General features: G+C 35.7%; 1 protein-coding gene across 1 annotated transcript in view; it reads left to right on the top strand.

Moving 5' to 3' along the window:
* UNC13C (unc-13 homolog C) overlaps nucleotides 1-26,566 on the top strand; it is a 617,099-nt gene that overhangs the window by 495,005 nt on the left and 95,528 nt on the right. Inside the window, exons 24-26 of the mRNA XM_012469803.3 lie at nucleotides 756-844; nucleotides 7,724-7,873; nucleotides 23,882-24,005. Of these exons, the coding sequence (XP_012325226.2) occupies nucleotides 756-844; nucleotides 7,724-7,873; nucleotides 23,882-24,005 (363 nt within the window). The remainder of the gene's footprint in view (nucleotides 1-755; nucleotides 845-7,723; nucleotides 7,874-23,881; nucleotides 24,006-26,566) is intronic.

Raw genomic sequence — 26,566 nt, forward strand, 5'->3', positions numbered from 1 at the left:
TTCAGTAGTACATCAGCTGGGGCAAGAACTAATGACGGTAATGGTAGGAAACTACATTTCCAAAAGCTGAAAGAAGGAGAGTCACATTTTAATTTCAGAGAATATTTCAGATTGCTATTTACGTGAATTTCTCTCTGCAAGATACAATACATCTATTATCCTGCTCTTTGAGCTGTAAATTAGCAACCAGTAAGAAAAGTCAGGCCTATTATCTCCAGAAAAACATAAGAGTTCTAGGCTACCTTGTCTATCCTATTACTCTTAATTCCAAAGTTGGGAAAATAAGAAAACATCTTTAAATAATGCACAACACAATATTCAAAGTTAATTTTTAACAACTTTTATTCTTAATGTACCTTTCTATTTACAGGGATATCAAAGATTAAAATATATTTTTCACACATATATTCAGCTAAAGCATAACATGTTAGGTTTTCTAAATTATGAAATTATCATGTTCTACAGGATATTTTTGTCACGCCTTGCATCTCATTGCCATAACCAACGAAGGCTTTGCTATGTAGTTCTTATTTGTATGCATGCGTTGAATTTCAATTTTTTGTATATGAGAACTTCTCAGTTTCTTTAACGTTTCCTAAACGTTTAGATTTCATTTCAAAAACTCAAAAAAAAAGGAGAGAAAAAAGCTTATGTGTTGTTTGAAGTTACCACATAACAATCAAAATACTTGTAAGAGAAACAGAGGCACGCTTTCTCAAAACTCCAAAGTAATATTGTTTATGGTCTCTCTGCAGCTAGATTCTGAAGCTAGTACTATTCTAAAAGAACTTCAAGTTAAGCTCAGTGGGGTCCTGGATGAGCTCAGCGTCACTTACGGTGAAAGGTAAGTGGCTCAGTTGTCATTATCTAAATTGATAATTAGGTATCAGCTCATAATATTCTTGCCTTCAATGCAGTTTCCGCTGACTGCCTAAATCTATTTAACTTCAAAACCCAATCTAAATGTCATTTTCTCTGAAAAGTCTTTTATGACCCCACAACTTATAGTGCTGTCTCGCTGTGCACTCCCTAGAACTCTGCATCTGTCAGTCGGTTAACACCTACAACACTATGCTCTAAGTTTTGTTTTACCTGTCTCTTTTCCACACTCAGGACCGAAACCATATCTCATACCTATATGCAATTCTAGTGTTTAGAGCTTGGTAACTAGCTACTGAAAGGCTAGAGAAAGGGAAGGAAGAAAAGAGAAAAACTTCACATACATAAGAGGCTTGAGTTGTATTCATACCATACAATCAATGTGTTCACACTGAGTATAACTGGATCAACAACCAATTGTCAAGATTCTTGGTTTTAGGGGTTAGTCATCTGAATACAACTACCCCGTGGGAAGGAGTTTGGAAACTACTGCTATATCTATATTTTTTTAAAATTTTGTAAAAACTGGCTTTATCTGTGAGATCATTCTAAAGAAAGAGAAGTGCACCCTAGTTAAATTTCACTTCAGTCCTGTAGGAGAAGCTAGCATCTCATCAAAACGTTAAAACAGATAGGAAAGAAAATATATTTTTGAAGAGGTTTTTTAATGTAATATAGAATTTGCTTTCAATGTTGCTTTAAATATTCAATATAAAAGTTGCTTTAAATATTTAAATATTGATTCAATAACTGATATATTACTTTAAACTGTGTGTTCAGTTCTCAGACTATAAAGATTGCTGTTAGGGTAGGGACTACCTCTGGCCACCAATATGGTAGGTGATAGGCCATCACCTATTGTTGTGTTTTAGAAAAATCCACTATTAATTAACATTTATTAATTGGTTATGCCATTTTTAAAATAAGAAAGACAAAAGACTCTGAAAGCATCATATTTTTCTTCTCGGATATAGGAATACAGCAGAGTGAAGAAAACTCACTCAGCTGACTCTTCATTATCAGTGGTATGTTCGTAACTTCCTTAAGCAAGGTGGCGTTGTCTTCATGGAACTCACCTTCAGGGCTCAGCTGCTGAGCCAGAGCAGTCTCGCTGTGTTGAGGCAAGGGTGGTCACTCTGCCTCAGTGGAGTTGTTAGCTGACTCAGATGATCCTGCCTACATCATCTGGATGTTAGCAATTTCACGGTTCTGTTTACCTGAAGTTGGAGAGGCAGAGATTATTCCAGAGACGTGGGGTTCACTGGCTCTGACTTGGGGTGACACTGAGAGATGAAGAGGCCTTTGCCCAGCCATTTCAGGCATGCCTCTCTTTGTTCTAATTGCAAATTAACATGTGGTTAGCAGAAAGATTGTTGCCTTCAGCCATGGAGGCAATATTAGAGGTTATTTAGCGAAGTTGGAGGGAGAGAAAAAGAGGTCAGGAATAGCTAGAGTTGTTCAGAACTTTATGGAAAATAAGATGACTAAACAGAATAGAAACTAGAATAAAAATAGAAAAAGTTTATTTAAATGACTTTCTGTAAAATAAATCATTCTGATGGGTAAGTGCTTTTTAATTTGTTTTGTTTGGGGAGATGGAATATTCAGGTTATAAAGGCTAGAATATGAATTCTGATTTAAAAGTTATCTGGATAAACTACAGTTATGAAAGAAGGATTCGGGTCCTTAGGAGGACACTTGAAGAGCTTTATTTGTGTGAAGTCAACTATTTTAGTCTAAGTGTTAAAACCTGTGGCTACCCAGAATCTATTTATTCTTGATTTTTTTAAATTTAGGAAAGAATTTAGTACTTTGTTCAATTAGGGTTTATTAGAACCATTGGAATAAATGGGCCACATGTCCTGCTTTCCTCATAAAAAGTATAATTATTATATCCTTGTTGCTATGGCTTCATTCCTCACACTACCCATCAAGTCTGTATTATACTCTCAAAGTGGGTTAAAAGTCTGCAGTAATCAATGTGATCATGCTGTTAAGTCAAACTGTATAATTTTAGTCTGAACCTACTCTTCTTGAGGTCTAAATTGGCAGTGTAGAGCTTTAGAATTAAATGCATAATTAATAGTAAAAAGCCACTTGATTTTATGTTGTTAAAACTCATAATTAAATAATTCTACTATATGCAGCTGTTAGGATGTCTTTGCTGTAAAGTCAGAGCTGAGCCAAACCACACATTGATGGATGCCTGACATGCTCACAGGGCACCTACCTGGGAACTGAGACTAAGTGATAAAACCTCAGTAATAACTTAAAGTCGTTCTTAAAATTTTCAAAGGGTGTGCCACTAGCATTTCTGCTTACACATGTTTTGCAGTTTGGTTTTTCGGTTTGCTTCCTTTTTTTTTTTTTTTTTTCTTAACTGATACCTTTTGTACCAGAGGCTGGATAGATTAAGTTAACAAAAAAAAAAATTCAGGAATATTTCATAGGCATTACTCTGTGAGTGTGTGGCTGACTCCTTGGGTGCTCACAAAATCTGTCATTATTTACTGGCATCACTTTTATTCAAGCCAGTTAAGGTAGACTCTTTTGTTTTTTTACCAAAAAAAGAAAAAGAAAAAAAAAAGACTTTTTATGTGAATTTACCAAAAATTGATAGGGACAAAAAGGTAAAGTTCAAGTGTTGGTTAAGCCTGGATTGACGCAGAAGTAGAATGCTATTGTCCATTGTACATTGAGAACCCTTCCTCTATGTGCCTGATACCATTCCCAGAGCTGGCTTCTCATTAGAGTTTAGAATATGGGTCTGTTTAGAAAACTACTTTTCAAATAATAAGAACATATATATCACACCTTTTGTCCAGTCTATCCCCCCACCCCAATGCACTGATCTAAAAATCAGTGCAAAAGAAAGTAGCCATTTCAAAGGTGATTTTCACTACAGGCTGTGGAATCATTTATGATCCAGTGGTAAATCAATTAGTTCAAATTATTTTCAACATGATTTGTCTTCCTTTTCTATTGTCCCAAGTATCTACTACCTTTACTTTGGTTCAATACACATTCCACCACAAACAACATCCCCTTCCCCATTTTCCCCACCATCTCTTGCAACCTCCCCCTGACAAAAGTTCAAAGGCAGCTCCGGTCAGATAAAAGCAAAATTAAATAATCAAGGATTTAGACTCTCTTGGATGACAGCTCGGAAGAGAATGTTCCTTTAAAGCAGATAAATATGCAGAGAGCCAAGATATGAGCCAAATTCAAAGGGGCCAGCTAAGATGCAAGCATCCAGGAACCAAATGTAAATGCCAAATCCAGAAGGGCGAAAGTGGTGTAGTCAACAGTAAAGAAAACCAAGAATTCAGGAGCCAAAAATGGAGAAAGATCAAACATGATGGCGGAAGTGGAATCAGGCCTTGAATATGTACACAAAATTAAAGACCAGTGTATGTCTAAGCCTGCTGTTAAAGGCTCAGAAGCCAGAAAAATACCCAAGTTAGGATAATTTAACATTTATTAAAATTTTTCCATATTAGGTGTGGAAATATCTATATGGAAAACAAAATATGAGAAACCAAAAACTAGAAAGATGAAATACTTAAAAAGAAGTCAACTAAAATATTTCTATAATGTAAATGCTAAAATAAAACTTTTCATATGTGCTATAAGAACAAAACACTGTGCCTGTTCCGTTCATTGATACATCTCAGTACCTAGAAGAGTGATTGGCACATAATAGTTACTTAGTAAATATGTGTAGAATGCATGCATGAATAAATCAACATGTATATGTTATTTAATAAAGGCATTATATCGTGAAAATCCCTAAACTTCTATATAAAATCTGAGGAATTTATGCATTTGGATACTTCTCAAATAACTAACCGTATAATCGTGTGTGGAGGAGGAGAGGAATGGATTGACTTCTCTGCAACACTGAAATGAATTCCCTCCGTCTCATTACCGTTCCAGTGATTTGACCGTTTTCCAAGCTTTCATTGACCTTCATTCTCCTAAGTAGTTTTTTGTTGCCTGCCCACATGTGTTAAAAATACAATAGTCCTATTGTTGGAAACATGAAAGTAGCAGACAGTATATAGGAATGGTGATGCTAAGAGTCTCCAAGGTTTAAATATCTTAATACTTGCCACTGCTTACTTAGGTAAGAACCATCAAAAGTGGCGTAGGGAATATGCAGACTGAAAAAAGCAATACAACGTATTACTACTCTTCAGGACATTTAAATCCTTAGAGTGGGTAAGGCAATAGAGGTAGGTGGAAGGAGATGGTCCATTGATGCATTCAACCCATATTTCCTTTTTAATAGCTTTATGGAGATATCATTAACATACAAAAACTATGCGTATTTAAGGTATACAACTTGGTGTTTTGATATACATATCTATTATAAAATGATCGCCACATTCCAGATAATTAATGTATCTGTCACCTCCATGGAGTTGCCATTTATGTGTTTGTGGGTGTGCATGTGTGTGCTGAGAACATTAATTTAAGATCTGTCCTCTTAGCAAATCTCAAGTATATAATACAGCAGTTTGAACTATTGTCCCAATATTTCTTGCACAACATCTTTGTGTCAGGCATGGCATCTTGTACCATGGTGTGGGCATCCAGCACTGAACAAAACAAAATTCCTGCTCTCATGGGACTTACATTCTAGGGGGTGGAGGAGAACAGGCAATAAGCAAATAAACTAAAATTATGCAGTGCTTCATTAAATGAAGAATGCAATTGAGACTAAAAGAACAATAAGAGAACAGAGATTGATAGGAATGCCATTTCAGCTTGAGTGAACAAGGAAGATTTCTCTGAAGTGATACTTGGTATATACCTGAAATAAATGAGGGACCAAGAGAGCTGTCAGAATTTCCTTCCATGACAGAGGGAACATAACAGTGGCCATGAAATAAGAGTGTCCTTGGAGAATTCTAAGAACACCAGGAAGGCTATTGTGGTTGGACTGCAATGAAACAGAAGAGTGGTAAGAAATTAGATCAGTGAGATTGCCAGCACCAGATTATGCTAGGCTTTCAGTCTGTCAAATACATCTAGATTTTTTTCTAAGTGGAGTTGGAAGCTTTTAAAGACTTTTAGCAAGGGAGGAACACGGTCTGGTTTTTATTTTAAAAGGCTGTCTGTAGGGGGTTGAACAGACACAATTTAGGAAATTATTGCACAGTTTCAAGTGAGAGGATGGTGAAGGAATCTACCGTGGCATTTTTGGAAGTAATAATAAATCCTCAGATTTAGGATATGTTCTGCTGATAGGTTGCATGTTGAGTATGAGAAACTCATCAGACTCGAGTAGAAAGATTGCATGGTCAGTTAAATAACATCGTCTGGAGTTTGGGTTAGAAGTCAGGTCTGCAGATGTGAATTTGGGAGCCATCACTTTATAGATGTGATGGAAGCCATGGGACTAGATGTGATTGACAAGAAAGTGATTGTTGTTGGGGAAGTGAAGTGGTTTAAGGATCAAGCCCAGAGAATCACAGTGTAGGATTTCCAGATAAAATACACAATACTCTCAGTTAAACTTGAATTTTAGACCAATAAGGAATGATTTTCAGTATAATTTTTTTGCAAATATTGCACGACCATGTTTGTGCTAAAACTATTCACCATCTAAAATTCAAATTTAACTAGGTATCCAGTGCTTTCATTTGATAAATGTGGCAACCTTCCTCCAAAGGTTAGTGGTCAGGCAGTTGAGAAGGAGCAGCCAGTGAGGTCAGAGGAAAGTCAAGAAGGTGTGGAGTCACAGAACGCTAATGAAGAAGGTGTATCCAGACGCCAAGAGTGTTTCTTTTCTTTATTTCTTTCTCTTTTTTTTTTAACAATGAGCCCTATTGAAATAGAATTCACATACCATAAAATTCTCCCATTTAAAATATAAAGTTTAGTGGTTTCTAGCATATTCACAGAATCGTGCAACTCTCACCAAATTCTAACTTCAGAACACTAATATCACCACAAACTTTCATTTTATGTCCAGGGGTATATGTGCAGGTTTGTTAACATGGGTAAACTTATGTCATGGGGTTTTGTTATACAGATGATAATGCATCATCCAGGCATTAAGCCTACTACCCACTAGTTATTTTTCTGATCATCTCCCTCTTCCAACCGTCAACCCTCTGATAGTCCCCACTGTGTGTTGTTCCCCTCTATGTGTCCATGTGTTCTCATCATTTAGCTCCATTGTGGAAGACAGTATGGCAACTTCTCAAAGACCTAAAGACAGAAATATCATTTGACCCAGCAATCCCATTGCTGGGTATTTACCCAAAGAAATATAAATTATTTTACCGTAAAGACACGTATATGCTCATTGGAACACTGTTCACAATAACAAAGATACAGAATCAACCTAAATACCCATCAGCGATAGACTGGATAAAGAAAATGTGGTACATACACACTATGAAATACTGTGCACCCATAAAAGGGAACAGCATCATGTCCTTTACAGGGACATAGCTGGAGTTGGAGGCCATTATTGTTAGTAAACTAACACATGAACAGAAAGTCAAACACTGCAAGAGTCTTTCTAGAGCAGTCATTTTCCCAAAACATGCTAAGAGAAGCATCTCAACTGACTGTCAGAGGTGGGAACAGAATGAAGCTCTACTCAGATTAATTCAACCTGAAGAACAGCACTTTTATCTGCTTTACTTATAAGAATTACAAGTAAGCTTTCATTGCAACAAAAATTTTTATAGTTAAACCATGAATTTGAAAACTCATGAGCAGGGGAATTCACACCAGTTGAAACAAATCAAAATCCTCAGAGTGAAATTGAAACAGTCTCAGGCAGGATACATTTTTATATTCTAGAATTTATATTCTTTATTTTTAGTTTCCAGGTTATAATTGAAGAGTGTATAAAGCAGATGAGTTTTGAACTAAATCAAATGAGAGCAAATGGAAACACCACATCTAATAAGAACAGTGCAGCAATGGATGCAGAGATTGTGTTAAGATCGCTCATGGATTTTTTGGACAAAACGTAAGTTTTTTTTGGCCCAGGTTTCTGTTTACTTATTGCCCTAAATTTGACTTGTAAGGCTTTAAGAAAAGTATTGTTTTCCTCTGTGTAAGGTAGCATTAAAAGTCTTTCTATAGAGATAAATGAATTCAAAAATAAATAAATTCATTAAAAAGCAACACACTTTTAATTGATTGCTAGTTAAAAATAGGAATGACTTTGTACAAAAAAGGAAAAAATGAGGGGAAATAAGTTTTGTAACTAAGGAGGTTGCTGTTCTGAGGCAGAGAGAGACTTAGAATTTTATGCTCCTTGGATAACATATTGTTTGCAATCCTCCTGGACATAGAGAAAGACTGAGCTGAGTCCAGAGTATCTGATTTCATGTCAGAAACTTGACGAAAAAGAGAATAGCACAAATGTGGCTAGAATTAATTTAGCTCCAAGGCAAGCAGATAGCAGCCTGACTCAATCAACCTTCAATACTGATTTATTGAGTGCTCACCTGTATCAAATCATATTCTACACACAGGACAGTGATGAAACAGAAAGCCAAAGCCCCTGATACCATGGAGGTTACAATTTAGTAGTGGTGGGAGTGCATTGGGGATACAGGCCATTATGACTGACTAAGACAAATTCTTAACCAGAAAGTTTGGTTGGTCTGTTTGTTTTTAAGGTTTCTGTCCTGTTCCTACTCTTAAAAGTTCTAATTTAGTAAGTGTGAGGCAGGGTCAAAGCACCTATATGTTATAATAAGTCCACAATTGGGAATCATTAATCTAAAGCAACCAGAAACATAATTTCTTAAATAATGATACTCAAAGCCAGAACTGAATGTAGAAGAGAAAAGTGAATAATAATTTTGAATGCCTACCAAGGAACCAGTGTCATATATGTTAGTTTATGTATTTATCTCATTTATTATTGCTGTGGCAAATAAATATCAAAGGGACCAAGATTTAAATAAAAAAGAAATTATAATGTCTTTATTTAAAGAGAAGGACAACAGTCACCCCACTGTGCAGCTGCTGCCACCAGCACACATAGACACCACTGCATTTCTGCCACCAGCATGCATATGCAAGTGCAGACCCTACTGTCACTGCCCCAACAAACTGCTTTAATCAGCACTCTCCATCAGAGTGTTGTTGCCAGAAGACCAGAAACACCCTTGCACCACCAGCGCAGCTGGTGCTTATCCTTGAGGGGACAAAAAACAAAGTAATGAGCCTGGTACCAGACCCCAGGGTTACAGCATGCAATCCAGGAGTGCCAAGCTAAGCGTTGACCCCCTGAAATCTTCCAGAAATGAAGCCAGTTGACTGAACCCGACGTGCACCACAGTCAAATCCTCAAAGCCTCAAGGACACTAAAGAATATAAAAGCAAAAAAATCGCTATTCAAAAAATAGCAACTTCAAAGATTAAAGGAACATTAGCCCACACAGACAAGAAAGAACCAGCAAGAGAACTCTAGCAACTCAAAAAGCCGGAGTGTCTTATTACCTCCAAAAAACCACACTAGCTCCCCAGTAATGGTTCTTAACCAGGCTGATGTGGCTGAAATGACAGAGAGAATTTATCATCTGGATAGAAAACAAAAAATGAAGATTTAGGAGTAAGTCAAAAGCCAATCCAAGGAACCCAAGGAATCTAAGAATATACGAGCTAAAAGACGAAATAGCCGTTTTAAGAGAGAACCAAAGTGATCTGATAGAGCTGCAAAATTCGCTATAAGAGTTTCCTAATATAATCAGAAATCTTAGTATCTTTCCTAGGAGATACTATACATGATGACCGTACCATCATCAGATTCTCCAAAGTCAATGTGAAAGAAAAATGTTAAAGACAGCTAGAGAGAGGGGGCAGGTCACGTACAAAGAGGATCCCATTAGGCTAATAGTAGACCTTTCAGTAGAAACTCTACAAGCAGGAAGACATTGAGGGGCTATATTCAACATTCTTAAAGAAATTCCAAAGAAGTATTTCATACCCCACCAAACTAAGTTTTATAAGCACAGGAGAAATTAGATCCTTTTCAGACAAGCAAATGCTAAGGAAATTTGTTACCCCAGACCTGCCTCTCGAGATGTCCCTGAGGAAGTGCTAAACATGAAAATGAAAGATCAATACCTGCCAACAGAAAAATACACTTAAGTACATCAAATATAGACACTGTAAAGTAACTATGCAATCAACTGTGCATAACAACCAGCTAAAGACACAATGACAGGATAAAATCGCACATATCAATATCAACCTTGAATGTAAATTGACTAAATGCTCCACTTAAAAAGCAGGAAGCTGTCTTTAAGAAACTCATCTCACATACAATGACACCCATAGGTTCAAAGTAAAGGGATGGAGAAAAATCTACCAAAAAAATGGAAAACAAAAAGGAGTAAAAGTTGCTATTGTAATTTCAGATAAAAACAGCCTCTAAACAAACAAGAATCCAAAGAAACCCAATAGTATTATATAATGATAAAGGGTTCAATTAAACAAGACTTAGCTATCCTACACATATATCCACCTAACACTGGAGCATCCATTTATAAAGTAATTTTTTAGAGACCTATGAAAAGACAAATAAATACACAATAATAGTGAGAGATGTCAACATCCCACTGATAGTATTAGACAGATCATCGAGGCAGAAAATTAACGAAGATATTCAGGACCTAAACTCTACACTTGACCAAAAGGACCTAACAGACATCTACAGAACACACCACCCAAGAAAAACAGAATATACATTCTTCTCATCTGCACACATGGCACATACTCTAAAATCAATTACACAATCAGCCACGAAACAATTTTCAAAATTCAAAAAATCTTGAAATCATACCAACCACACTTTCAAACAACAGTGCAATAAAATTATAAATTACCATGAAGATAATCTCTCAAAACTATACAATTACATGGAAATTGAGCAATCTACTCCTGAACGACTTTTGACAATGAATTTAGGACAGAAATCAAGTAATCTTTTAAAGATTTTATTTCTTTACTTATTTTATTGTTATACTTTAAGTTGTGGGGTACATATGCAGATCGTGCAGGATTTTTACATAGGTATACACATGCCATGGTGGTTTGCTGCCTCCATCCCCCCGTCACCTATATTAAGTATTTCTCCTAATGTTATCCCTCCCCAACCTCCCCACCCCCTGCTATCGCTCTCCTAGCCCCCCATCCCCCACCAGACTCCAGTGTGTGATGTTCCTCTCCCTGTGTCCATGTGTTCTCATTGTCCAACACCCACTTATGAGTGAGAACATGTGGTGCCTGGTTTTCTGTTCTTGTGTCAGTTTGCTGAGAATGATGATTTCCATCTTCATCCATGTCCATCCAAAGGACATGAACTCATCCTTTTTGTGGCTGCATATTATTCCACGGTGTATATGTGCCACATTTACTTTATCCAGTCTATCATTGATGGGCATTTGGGTTGATCCCAAGTCTTTACTATTGTAAACAGTGCCACAAGGAACATACATGTGCATGTGTCTTTATAACAGAAAAATTTATAATCCTTTGGGTATATATGTAGTAATGGGATTGCTGGGTCAAATGATATCTCTATTTCTACATCCTTGAGGAATCACCATACTGTCTTCCACAATGTTTGCGCTAATTTACACTCCCACCAACAGTGTAAAAGCATTCCTGTTTCTCAACATTCTCTCCAGCATCTGTTGTCTACAGAAATTTCTTTTTTACAAAGGTATCACATACCAGAGTCTTGAGGACATAGCTAAAGCAGTGTTAAGAAAAAAGTGTATAATGCTAAACATCTACATCAAAATGTAGAAATATGTCTATTTAACAACCTAGAGAAGCTAGGAAAACAAGAATAAACCAACCCAAAAGCCAGCAGAAGACAAATCGCCAGAATCAGAATTGAACTGAATCAAATTGAGAGTCAGAAACCATACAAAACAAAAGATCAGTGAAACAGAGTTTGTTTTTTGAAAGCATAAATAAGATTGGTAGACCACTAGGTGGATTAATAAGGAAAAAAGTGAGAAGATTCCAATAAACACAATCAGAAATGACAGAGTGAGCATTACCACCAACCCCACAGAAATCCGGATGACTCTCAGAGACTATTACAAACACCTCTATGCACACAAACTAGAAAACCTAGAATAAATTAATAAATTCCCAGAAACATACAAACTACCAAGATGGATTCACAGCCAAATTTCGTGGTATGTGTAAAGAAGGGCTAGTACTAATCCTATTAAAACTACTACAAAAATTGAGGAGTAGGGACTCTCCATAACTCATTCAATGAGGCCAGCATCATCCTGATATTAAAACCTGGCAAAGACACAACAAAAAAAAGAAAACTTCAGGTCAATATCTTAACAAACATAGGTGCAAAAATCCTCAACAAACTACTAGCAGACCAAATCCAGCAGCATATCAAAAAGCTATCTCAGGATTATCATCTAGGCTTTATTCCTGGGATGCAAGGTGGTTCAACAGATCCAAATCAATACATGTGATTCACCACATAAACAGAACTAAATTCAAAAACCACATGATCATCTCAATAGATGCAGAAAAGGATTTCAATAAAATTCAACATCTCTTCTTGTTAAAAACCCTCAAAAAACAGGGAATTAAGGAAACATTCTTCAAAATAATAAGAACAATCTATGACAAACCCACAGCCAGCATCATACTGAATGGGCAAAAGCTGGAAGCAGTCCCCTTGAGAACCAGGACAAGACAAGGATGCTCACTCTCACTACTCCTCTTCAACATATTACTGGAAGACCTTGCCAAAGCAATCAAGCAAGAGAAATAAATAAAAGGTATCCAAGTAGGAAGAGAAAAAGTCAATCTCTGTTTGCATATGATGTAATTGTATACATAGAAAACCCTATAGTCTCTGCCAAAAAGCTCCTAGATCTGATAAACAATTTTAGCAAAGTTTCAGGATACAAAATTAACATACAAAGATCAGTAGTATTTCTATACACCAACAGCATCCAAGCTGAGAGCCAAATCAAGAACACAGTTCCATTCACAATAGCCACGTATACACACACAAGAAAAACCTTAGAAGCATAGCTAATGAAGGAGATGAAAGTTCTCTAGAACAGGAATTACAAAATACTGCTGAAAGAAATCAAAGATGACTTAAACAAATGGAAAAATATTCCATGTTCATGGATAGGAAGATTCAATATTGTTAAAATGGCCATACTATCAAAGCAATTTACAGATTAAATGTTATTTCTATTAAATTGCCAGCAATATTTTTCAAAGAATTAGAAAAACAATTTCCAAATTTATTTAGACCCAAAAAAGAGTCTGCATAGTCAAAGCAATTCTAAGCAAAAGAAAAAAAAAAGCCAGAGGCATCACAGTACCCAACTTCAAACTACACAACAAAACTACAATAATCAAAACACCATGGTACTTTTACAAAAACAGACACATAGACCAATGAAATGGATTAGAGAACCCAGAAATAAAGCAACACACCTACAACCATCTGAACTTCAACAAAGTTAACAAAAATAAGCAGGAAGGGAAAAAACTTTCCAGTCAATAAATGGTGTTAGAATAACTGGTTAATCATATGCAGAAAGTCAAAATTGGACCCTTTTCTTTCACCAAATACAAAAATCAACTCAAGGTGGATTAAAGACTTAAATGTAAAATCTAAAACTATAAAAGCCCTAGAAGAAATCTAGGAAAAACCATTCTGGACATAGGTCCTGGCAAAGTTTTCATGATGAAGATTCCAAAAGCAATTGCAACAAAAAGCAACAAATGAAAAACAGGAATAATTAAAGAGATTTTTCACAGCAAAAGAAACTATCATCAGAGTAAACAGAAATCTTACAAAATAGGAGACAATATTTGCAAACTATGCATCTGACAATGGTCTAATGTCCAGACTGTATAAAGAGCTTAAATAAACTAACAAGTGAAAAACAAACAATCTCACTCTGTAACAAACATGAACAATCTGCACATGTACCCCAGAACTTAAAGTATAATAAATAATTTTTTTTAAAAAAATGGGCAAAGCATATGAGCAGCCATTTCTCAAAAGAAGACATACAAGCAGCTAACAAGCATAGGGAAAAATGCTCAACATCACTAATCGTTAGAGAAATGAAAATCAAAACCACAATGTGATACCATCTCACAGCAGTCAGAATGGCTATTAATAAAAAGTTAAAAAATAACAGATGCTAATGAGGTTGTAGAGAAAAGGGGATGCTCATACACTGCTGGTAGGAATGTAAGTTAATTTAGCCACTGTGGAAAACAGCTTAGAGAGTTCTCAAAGAACTTAAAACAGCACCTCCATTCAACCCAGCAATCTCATTACTGGGCATATATCCAAGGAATATAAATTGTTCTACTGTAAAGACACATGCATGCATATGTTCATTGTAGCACTATTTACAATAGCAAAGACAAGGAATCAATGTAAATTCCCATCAATAGTAGACTGGATAAAGAAAATGTGGTATATATATATAGATATATAGATATACGTCATGGAATACTACACAGCCATAAAAATGAATGAGATCATGACCTTTGCAGCAACATTGATGGAGCTGGAGGTCATTATCCTATGTGAACTAACACAGGAACAGAAAACCAAATACTGCATGTTCTCACGTGTAAGTGGGAGCTAATCACTGAGTACAATAGACACTAGGGCCTACTTAAGGGTGGAGGGCGGCAGGAGGGTGAGAAGCAAAAACGACCTATTGTGTATTATACTTGTTACCTGGGTGACAAAGTAATCTGTACACCAAAAACCCACAGCATGCAATTTCTCCATGTAATAAATTCGCATATGTGCCCTCTGAATTTAAATAAGAGTTGGAAAGGAAAAAAAAATTGGATATTGTTCCAGGTAGTTAAACGTATTTAGTGCATTTCTTTTTCTTTCCACCTAAACTTTCACACAGTATAATTATAAAAGTTTTAAATAGGTAAGGATAAAAAAGAAATAATTCATAGGAAGAATCTCGTCTGTATACTATGACTTCTGTTTTAATTCCATTTACCTTTGATTGCATTCTTACTACATAAAAAAGTCTAATGTTGTTATCTATTTAATGTCAATATTTGGTAGGAAAATTAAGCCTTATGTTTTGTTCTCTGTGGGGAAATATCCAGAAGATAGGTAGGTAAGTAGATAATAGGATGTAAGTAGGGAAGTAGGTGCAGAAGAAAAGCTGAAGAAAGGAGAGAGGAAAGGGAAAAAGTAAAGAAAGAGGAAAAAAGTGAGAAGGAGAAAGATTTTTCCTCATTTCTTTAGTTTGTTAATGAAGACTTTCACTTCTACCCATAATTTTCTATACATTCTCTGGACATTTTAATTTTAGTATATGACTCTTTTCTATGGACAACACAGAAATGGGTCACTTTAAACACACCAGTATTGGTTGTGAATGTGATGGTGATGAACAGCAGGCCCATACAATTCCAGTTCGCTTCAGCCTTTCACTAGAATGCCTTCTGATTTTTAGAACTCCCAGCAGTATTCTGGAGATATATTATTTATTGTTAGGAAAACTATTTGCTATGTCCTCTGACCAAAATTGTGAACATAACAGAAAGTTTGAAGTAATCTTGGTACTTCCACCTGCTAACTGAGTGACTTTGAATCCATTCCACCATCTATAAAACCAGGCTAATAGAGAAAGTGGGTTGACTTATTTTCAGTACATTTTGATTCTTATTTTTACTCAGTCTTACTAAAGTATAATTAGAAGTAGAAAATTATGTTATCACATATGTCATATCTTATAATTATTGGTAGAAGGAGGTAATGTATAAAGTTAGAAAATCATCTATGAGCTTTAAGAATTTGTAAAAGACACTAAAAATTTTTGAAGGAAATACGTCATGGAGAATTGCAGAAATCCTCAGGGCTAATTCAGAATGCATAACTTAAAAGCCACTAGATATGGGAGATACTTAAAAGCCAGCTATTGATGCTGTTTTCAAGGAGTGAATAGTTTAGGAGGAGAAATAAGAAAGGAACACAAATATACAAAAGATGGAAAGTGATAATAGGTGAAATATTTATTTCTACTTCAAAGAATGAGTAAAAATTTGATTTGCATTGGGTATTTAAAAGTGAATAGGATTTAGATATATGGAAATGAGGAACAGACATTCCAAGGGGAGAGAAAACAGGTAGGTAAATTTTCATGAAAATGCGATTAATTACATGACAGGAAGTCTTTATTGCCAGTCAATACACATGGCATTTGAAAACTGTCTGATTAATTAGTTTTGTATTCAGCCCATCTAGATAGTTCAGGTCCTAAAATATATGCTTTTCAGCTTACATTATCAAGTTGATTAATTCAGACTGAATTAAAGAGGCATTTGTTAGTTACCTTTTATTTTCTGTTATTTAAAGTAAATAAAAGAGGTTTGAAAGTCTTCAAGGTGGTTTGAGAAAATTCTCTTAAAAATCATTTTATATTATAAATATATAGGCTCCTTTTGTCTTTGTGCAGCCTATCTAAATAAAACATCGTATTTCTTTATGTTGTACCTTGTCCACCAGCACCTCACTACTTCACAAAATGAGGTGTAAACTGCATTTTCAACTAGCAGAAATCCTACAATGAGCTGTGCACATGACAGTGATTTTATTCCTGTTATTTTAGTTCCAGTCTAAGCAGGGTTAGTCAGCATGCCAAGTATGTGAGCTGACCATAGACACAAGATTAATTCTTAGACTTGGATCTTTGGAAAGCGGAAATTGTACATCTGCAGCAAAATTGGCAAGAGTTGTTGTGTCTCAAATCATACCAGGAATTGCTCTGTGGATAGCCTTTATTATTCTGCCATGACTCATCTGCTGCTTTCTACCCCATGCCTATGCCAAATACTCACCAGCAAGCTAGAAATGGTACTCTTGAAAAACAGTTTTCAAATTATAGGAGCTGGAGATCCACATACGTGCATCAGGGGTCCCCAACCCTCCCCTTTATCCAGAGAAGGTTGCTTTCACATATTTTTATATATTGGCTTTTATATACATAGTGTTGGGATAAACACTTTAACATAAAATGTGTCTTGAAAATCTTAACATAAAATTTGTCTTGAAAATCACAAGATTGGAGAAAAAAGGATAAAAAGGAATGAGCAAAGTCTCCAGGAAATATAGGACTATGTGAAAAGAGCTAATTTACATTTGATAGATGTACCTGAATGTGACGAAGAGAATGAATCCAAGTTGGAAAATACTCTTCAGGATATCATTCAGGAAAACTTTCCCAACCTAGCAAGGCAGGGTAATATTCAACTCCAGGTAATACAGAGACCACCACAAAGATATTCTTCAAGAAGACCAACCCCAAGGCACATAATTGCCAGATTTATTAAGGTTGAAATGAAGGAGAAAATACTAAGGGCAGCCAGAGAAAAAGGTCAGGTTACCCACAAAGGGAAACCTATCAGACTTACAGCAGATCTCTCAGCAGAAACCCTGCAAGCCAGAAAAGAGTGGGGACCAATATTTAATATCCTTAAAGAAAAGAACTTTCAACCCAGAATTTCATATCCAGCCAAACTAAGCTTTATGAGCGAAGGAAAAATTAAATCTTTTGTGAACAAACAAGTACTTAGAGACTTCACCACCACCAGACCTGCTTTACAAGAGCTTCTGAAAGAAGCACTATACATATAAAGGAACAACCAATATCAGCCTTTCCAAAAATATATCAAAAAGCAAAGAGCATTAACACAATGAAAAATGTACACCAACTAATGGGCAAAACAGCCAGCTAGCATCAAATGGCAGTATTAAACTTATATATATTCTAATTGGATAAAAAGCCAAAACCCATCGGTATGCTGCATCCAGACCCATCTCACATGCAACAATACACAAAGACTCAAAACAGAGAAGGAGGAAGATTTACCATCCAAACAGAGAGTAAAAATAAACAAATAAACAAAAAGCAGGAGATGCAATTCTCACCTCTGATAAAGTAGACTTTAAAGCAACAAAGATCAAAAGAGGCAAAGAAGGACATTACATAATGGCAAAAGACTCAATGTAACAAGAAGAGCTAACGATTCTATAGATCAACCAGACAGAAAATTAACAAGGACATCCAGGACTTGAACTCAGACCCGGAACAAGTAAACTTAATAAACATAGAACTCCCCACTTCAAATACACAAAACATACATTACCACCTCACACCTATTCCAAAAGTGACTACATAATTGGAAGTAAATCACTCCTCAGTAATCGCATAGCATTTCATAGGTTTAAATGAAATATTGGTTAGCTGCTTGTTTGTTATTTTCTTCCCTTATTCCTTCCTGTCTACATCATTAAGTATAATTATTGGTATAAAAGTGGTTTTCAATACCCATTACTAAATTGCATTCTAGCCTGGGCAAGAAAGCAATACTCCCATTCTCTCTCTCTCTTTCTCTTCCTTTTTCTTCCTCTTCTTCATTCTTTTTTTCTTTCTTTCAAAAAAAAAAAAAAGAAAAAAAAGAAAATCTCTCTATATGGCCCTCACATGTCACAGGCATTTCAATATTATCCGTTGTGATTGCATGATTACTAATTATGCATATCTTTAAATATTAAAAACAGTCAAATCTGTCTATCATGACCAGAGCCCAGGTTATAATTTCTGAGCCCAAAAGCATACAGAGTACTTAGTAGCATAATATGGAGTCAATGAGGTGGCCCTGAAATATATGACCCATCTATGGCTCTCTGTGAAACAGGTTTAATTCACTCAAAGTCTCAAAGAGCCCAGGGTCATATAATAGTATATTTGGTAGATATTTATGCAGCACTGTGTCTTCCTACAGGCTGGAACTTCCTGCATAAGCATATTCATCAGAGGCGGTATCAGACTTTGAAAGACAGGCTGGATTTAGAAGAAAAGAGTCAAACTTTGAATCTGACTTACTAGCTTCATTTTGGTGGACAAGTACCCAAGCCAGTCTGTGCCTGTTTTTGATTTCTAATATGGGAATAGTAGTAAATGAGAAATATATATAGAAGAAGCTTCTAAAGAAGAGCTTGTAAGGGTATTATACAACGGCTAGATAATGTTACATCATTATGTCACCATGAGGAGAATTTGTAAGGAATAACTTCTTATTCTTGATTGAAATTATATATACCTTTGCCATGTTGTTATGTTGCTTTGATTGAAATTATATACATGTTTTTATGTTGGTTCAGTGAACCGTAGTACAGAAAATGTATTTCCTTAGTGTTAAACCACGAATATGGGCATATGCTAAACGCACATCGGGGTGAGGATGAACATCATGTGTTTTGGGAGACTGGCTCCACTATGGTCAATGATACTGCCTTCTGCCTTCTACTCCTGTAATATGGGTACAAACGTCAGTTCTGTTGTCTTTTTCTCAACTGTCATGCCAAACCTTGGTGACTGCTATCAGAAATTACTCTACGTTTATTAAGTTTAAAATATGAATAAAAAGGGATCATTTGCCTTTAAAGGTATTTTACTTTGTGCGCTTTAAAAGTTATTTTTCATTGGTTTCAAGGAACTTACTTATTTCTGCCTTAACTTTGTTATTTACCCAGTAGTCATTTGGGAGCAGGTTGTTCAGTTTCTGTGTAGTTTGCAGTTTTGATGAGTTTGTTAATGGTGAGTTCTAGCTGATTGCATTGTGGTCTGAGTGACTGTTTGTTAAGATTTCCATTCTTTTGCATTTGCCGAGTAGTGTTTCATTTCCAGTTATGTGGTCAATTGTACAATAAGTGTGATGCACTGCTGAGAAGAATGTATATTCTGTTGATTTGGGGTGGGTGGTACTGTAGGCGTCTATTAGGTCCTCTTAGTCCAGAACTGAGTTCGAGTCCTAAATATCCTTGTTAATTTTCTGTCTCATTGATCTGTCTAATATTGACACTGGGGTGTTAAAGTCTCCCACTATTATTGCATGAGAGTCTAAGTCTCTTTGTAGGTCTCTAAGTACTTGCTTTATGAAACTGGGTGCTACTGTATTGGGTATGTATGTATTTGGGATAGTTAGTTCTTCTTGTTGCATTGATCCCTTTACCACTATGTAATGCCCTTCTTTGTCTCTTTTGATAATTCTTGGTTTAAAATCTGTTTTGTCAGAGACTAGGACTGTAACCTCTGCTTTTTTTGCTCTCCATTTGCTTGGTAAATCTTCCTCTATCCCTTTATTTTGAGGCTATGTGTGTCTTTGCACATGAGATGGGTCTTCAGAATACAGCACACTGAAGGGGCTTGACTCTTTATCCAATTTGCCAGACTCCCACCCAATAATAGTGTCTTTTAATTGGGGCATTTAGCCCATTCACATTTAAGGTTAATATTGTTATATGTGGATTTGATCCTGTTATTATGATGCTAGCTAGTTATTTTGCCCATTAGTTGATGCAGTTTCTTCATAGTGTTGATAGACTTTACAATTTGGTATGTTTTTGCAGTGGCTGGTGTGGGTAATTCCTTTCCATATTTAGTGCTTCCTTTAGGAGCTCTTGTAAGGCAGCCCTGGTGGTGACAAAATCTCACTGCATTTGTTTGTCTGTAAAGGATTTTATTTCTCCTTCACTTATGAAGACACAATGTACTAGCATCTCTGGGATACAGCTAAAGCAGTGTTAAGAGGGAAATTTATAGCATTAAATGCCCACAGTAGAAAGTGGGAAAGATCTAAAATTGACACCCTAATATCACAGTAAAAGGAAGAGAGAAGCAAGAGCAAACAAATTTAAAAGCTAGCAGAAGACAAGAAATAACGAACACCAGAGCAGAACTGAAGGAGACAGAGACAAGAAAAATCCTTCAAAAATACCAATGAATCCAGCAGCGGTTTTTTTTGAAAAGATTAACAATATCTGTAGACCACTAACCAGAGCAATACAGTAGTAAAAAAAGAAGAATCAAATAGACATAATAAAAAATGATAAACAGGGTATCACCATTCATCTCACACAAATACAAACTACCACCAGATAATACTATAAACACCTCAATGCAAATAAACTAGAAAATCTAGAAGAAATGGATAAACTCCTGGACACATACACTGTCCCAAGACTAAACTAGGAAGAAGTCAAATCCCTGAATAGACCAATAACAAGTTCTAAAATTGAGGCCATAATTAATAGCCTACCAAGCGAAAAAAGCCCAGGACCAGATGGGTTCACAGCCGAATTCTGCCAGAGGTACAAAGAAGAGCTGGTACCGTTCCTTCAGAAACTACTCCAAACAATAGAAAAAGAGGGAATCCTCCTTAACTCATTTCATGAGGCCAGCATCATCCTGATATCGAAACCTAGCAGAGACACAACAAAAAAAGAAAATTTCAGGCCAGTATCCCTGATGAACATCAAGGTGAAAAATCCTCAATAAAATACTGGCAAACGAATTCAGCAGCACATCAAAAAGCTTATCCACCACAGTCAAGTTATTTTGCCTATTAGTTGATGCAGGCTGGTTCAACATATGCAAATCTGTAAATGTAATCCATTACATAAATAGAACCAATGACAAAAACCATATGATCATCTCAATAGGTGCAGAAAGGCCTTCAACAAAATTCAACAGCACTTGATACTAAAAACTCTCAATAAACAAGGAACTGATGGAATGTATTTCAAAATAATAAGAGCTGTCTATGACAAACCCACAGCCAATATCATACTGAATGGGCAAAAACTGGAAGCACTCCCTTTGAAAGCCGGCACAAGACAAGGATGCACTCTCTCACTACTGCTATTCAACATAGTATTGGAAGTTCTGGCCAGGGCAATCAGGCAAGAGAAAGAAATAAAGGTATTGAAATGTGAAAGAAGTCAAATTGTCTCTGTTTGCAGATGACATCATTGTATATTTAAAAAACTTCATCATCTCAGCCCAAAATCTCAAGTTGATAAGCAACTTCAGCAAAGTCTCAGGATACAAAATCAAGGTGCAAAAATCACAAGCATTCCTATACATCAATGATTTACAAACAGAGAGCCCAATCATGAGTGAACTCCCATTCAAAACTGCTACAAAGAGAATAAAATACGTAGGAATACAACTCCCAAGGGATGTGAAGGACCTCTTCAAGAAGAACTACAAACCACTGCTCAAGGAAATAAGAGAAGTCACAAATATGGGAAAACATTACATGCTCATGGATAGTAAGAATCATTATCATGAAAATGGCCATACTTCCCAAAGTAATTTATAAATTAAATGGTATCCTTATCAAGCTACCATTGACTTTCTTCACAGAATTAGGAAAAACTACTTTAAATTTCATATGGAATCTAAAAGCATCCTGTATAGCCAAGACAATCCTAAGCAAAAAGAACAAAGCTGGAAGCATCAAGCTACCTGACTTCAAACTATACTACAAGGATACTGTAACCAAAACAACATGGTACTGGTACCAATACAGATATACAGACCAATGGGACAGAACAGAGGCCTCAGAAATAATGCCACACATCTACAACCATCTGATCTTTGACAAACCTGACAAAAACAAGCAATGGGAAAAGGATTCCCTATTTAATAAATGGTGTTGGGAAAACTGGCTAGCCATGTGCAGAAAATTGAAACAGTGCACCTTATACAAAAATTAACTCAAGATGGGTTGAAGATTTAAACATAATACCTAAAATCATAAAAACCCTAGAAGAAAACTGAGGTATTAGGGACATAGGCATGGGCAAAGACTTTATGACTAAAACGCCAAAAGCAGCAGCCACAAAAGCCAAAATTGACAAGTGGGATCTAATTAAACTAAAGAGCTTCTGCACAGCAAAATAAACAATCATCAGAGTGAACAGAGAATCTACAGAATGGGAGAAAAATTTTGCAATCTATTCATCTGACAAAGGTCTAATATCCAGAATCTACAAAAAACTTAAACAAATTTAAAAGAAAAAAATAACAACCCTATCAAAAAGTGGGTGTAGGATATAAACAGACAATTCTCATAAGAATACATTTATGTGGTCAACAATCATGAAAAAAAGTTCATCATCACTGGTCATTAGAGAAATACAAATTAAAACCACAATGAGATACCATCTCATGCCAGTCAGAATGGTGATCATTAAATGGTCAGGAAACAACAGATGCTGGAGAAGAAGTGGAAAAACAGGAACCCTTTTATACTGTTGGTGGGAGTGTAAATTAGTTCAACCACTGTGGAAGACAATGTGGCAATTCCACAAGGATCTAGAACCAGAAACACCATTTGACCCAGCAATAATGTTACTGGGTGTATACCCAAAGCATTATAAATCATTCTACTATAAAGACTCATGCACACCTATGTTTAGTGAAGCACTATTCACAATAGCAAAGATTTAGAACCAACCCAAATGCCCATCAATGTAGCCTGGATAAAGGAAATTGGCATATATATACCGTGGAATACTATTCAGCCATAAAAAACGATGAGTTCATGTCCTTTGCAGAGACATGGATGAAGCTGGAAACCATCATTTTCATCAAACTAACACAGGAACAGAAAACCAAATACTGCGTGTTCTTACTCATAAATGGGAGTTGAACAATGAGAACACGTGGACACAGGGAGGGGAACATCACACACTGAAACCTGTCGGGGGTGGGGGAGCAGGGGAGGGATAGCATGAGGAGAAATACCTAATGAAGATGACAGGTTGATGGGTGCAGCAAACCACCATGGCACGTGTATACCTATGTAACAAACCTGCACATTCTTCACATGTAACCCACAATTTAAAGTATAATAATAATAATAATGTTACTTTTCTTTTTGAAGCCTGTTGATTAAGAAAACAACTTAGGAAAAGAAATATGCTAATATCATTTTCTATCAAATATAGAGAATTATCTAACATACATAATCATGAAATCTATTTTTGATATATATTTTGAATAATAATTTAGCAAATGGAATCTAGCATTTGAAAATTATAAAGGCGCACATGGATACCTTGATATGAAATTTAAAAGTGAATATATATTTTATTTTATTTCAGATTAAGTCTCTCAGCAAAAATCTGTGAGAAAACAGTCCTGAAGCGAGTTTTGAAAGAGTTATGGAAGCTAGTTCTCAACAAAATAGAAAAACAAATTGTTCTTCCTACTCTGACAGATCAAACAGTAAGTATATAAAGTTTGGTTTTGCTTTCACTAACCCATCTTTTTTTGGTTTAAGTGCATGGTTTTCATACAGATGAAATGCTAATTAAATCCATTTTGAGAAAAAGCATTTGGTATACAGTTTCTTAACAATGATCACTCAAATTATAGTTTCATATCCAAGTCAATGTTAAATAGTGGCAGAAGCAGTAAAACCTCACAATGCTTGACATTCAGAACTAAACCTCTTAAAACATGTATCAAAGTTCCATTTATAGGGTTATCTGGTCTACACACATAATTTTTATTTAATTTTACTGACCTCAAGAAAATGGAATTAAGATACAGTGTATCCACTGTGCTTCTTTCTTACATTTTGCAGTTTTGAGAGATAGTTACACAACTGCTTTTTGGAATTTTTTTCACCTTTCTATTCTGCTTTCATCTCTTACCTCCCCTGTTGGAGGTTAATAGAGGAACCATTTTTAAGTGAATCTGAAGAATGCGATTGTATCACACAAAGGAAAATGAAAAAGAACCAGAGAGATCAATTGGCTGCAAAGTTAGACAGTGGTCAAGCGGATACACAGAGACAGGTATCTCAGTTCACATATCCTGAGCCCAACAAGGGAAAAATAACACTAACAAGCACATGTTATGGGGAAATTTATTTTTCTTTGTGAGGAAAATAAATTGATGCAAATAATGAGTGAGTATAAATGGAAGTAAAGTAAGTACAAATGGAATTATTATACATTAGTTATACATGCTCAGTCCATGTTTATCGAGTGAAAGCATATGCCTAGAAATCATTTCCTTATAAGTGTTCCAGGATGCAAAGATGCATATATTTTTGTTGATTTACTGCCAGACAGTGAGTGATAAAATATAAAATACTGTGAGTTTCACTTAATGCCATGAATGTGTGGTTTAATCATTTTATAGCCTACATATATATATGTAGGTTTGAAGGCACATTTATAAATACACACACACACACACACACATACACACACACATTCTGCTTCAGCACATAATATATATTATTATTCTTATTATTATTATACTTTAAGTTTTGGGGTGCATGGCAGAATGTGCAGGTTTGTTATAGGTATACATGTGCCATAGTGGTCATTTCTATAACACCACTTAGCATTCATGTAATTGTTCAACATAGGAATATCAGTATAATCTCGAAGTTGGGTTGGTTTATGTATAAATTTCCCTATGTCAGTGGCTCTGGAATATAATAGAAAAACTGTAACTTCAGCAGAAAAAGGAAAGAGCTTTCACCTTGGCTACTTCACAGACCTGTTTTAAAAAGGAAAAAAAGAGGAGAGTAACTGTATATGGGCTCCCTCTCTGGAAAATTGAAACTTGCATGGCTGTCAACATGGCAGGCTACCTCCCGCCTCTGCTGGAGCTCCACTTGCATGAGCATTATCTCAGCCCACTGTTGAACTCTGTTGTTTTTTTGTTGTTGTTGTTTTGTTTATTTTGCATTTTTAATATTCCTTGAGGCAAGCATTAGCCTCACTGAATTACCTGCTAGCTGTCAAAGCCATTTCCAAAAGTAAGAGTTATGGTTTTGATAGTTCTTTAGTAACAGGATTGCAAGGGCTTGGACTCTTCTGCCCATTGCTGTTTTTCCCATAAGCCCTATTATTTTTAGTGTGCAATTTTGTAGAATATGAGGTTTTTCAAGAATGTATATATTATGTTACAGTAGAAATGCTATATATGACATTTCACTTTCTATATAAGATTTTCCTTAGGAAAGCTTACCATCATCTAACTTTTTCTACTATTGAGATATACTAGTATGAATGCATATCATCTATTCATTCATTGAATAAATATTCTTTGAGTTCCTACTATGTACTAGGCACTGTGCTAGGTGCTGGGGCAAAATATGAGCAATATTAACCACTGTTGCCATTCTTCAGCTTATAGACTTTAATTCTCCAATAAATATACACACTCCAATTAAAAAAAAACTAGATAATATTAGTTCAGGAAAGCTAATTTTTCTTGCTGTGAAAATATTGTAAGCAATAATAAACTTGGCCAAATTTAGTACGTTTCCAGTCACATATACCAACAGACATGCCTCTAGTTTTTCATTCTAGTAAAGCATTGGATGATTTAGTCCTGTGTTTTCAAATTCATTTCCCCAGGGCCTCGAGGTTCTAGAGAAAGCCTCTGGCTGGTGGAGGGGTTAAGAGGGTAGGTCACTAATAAATTGGATAGCATTTTAGAAGGAGCATTTCCACCTTCTGTAGCCCCATATCTTCAGATTTTGCATACATTTTTTTTCATGGAGTAGAATGAAGAAGTTGCTTCTACTAAAAATAAATGAATAAAAGTTAAAGATCACTGATTTAATCCATATACTACATTAAACTGGCTACATTAGTAGCAACCCATTCATTAACGTAAACTTAAGACTTTCAGAAGTGGGACATCTATGAGGACTGTTACACGGCCAAAGATATTAGATATATCTGACCCAATCTTTAAAGTAGACCAATTAAGGGCTTCTGGCACAAGCCATAACTCTAATAAGGAAAATAAAAAAATCC

The sequence above is a fragment of the Aotus nancymaae genome, unplaced genomic scaffold (assembly GCF_030222135.1).
Source record: "Aotus nancymaae isolate 86718 unplaced genomic scaffold, 86718_ANA_hifiasm-v0.15.2.pri h1tg000062l, whole genome shotgun sequence".
NCBI classification, from domain to species: Eukaryota; Metazoa; Chordata; class Mammalia; order Primates; family Aotidae; genus Aotus; species Aotus nancymaae.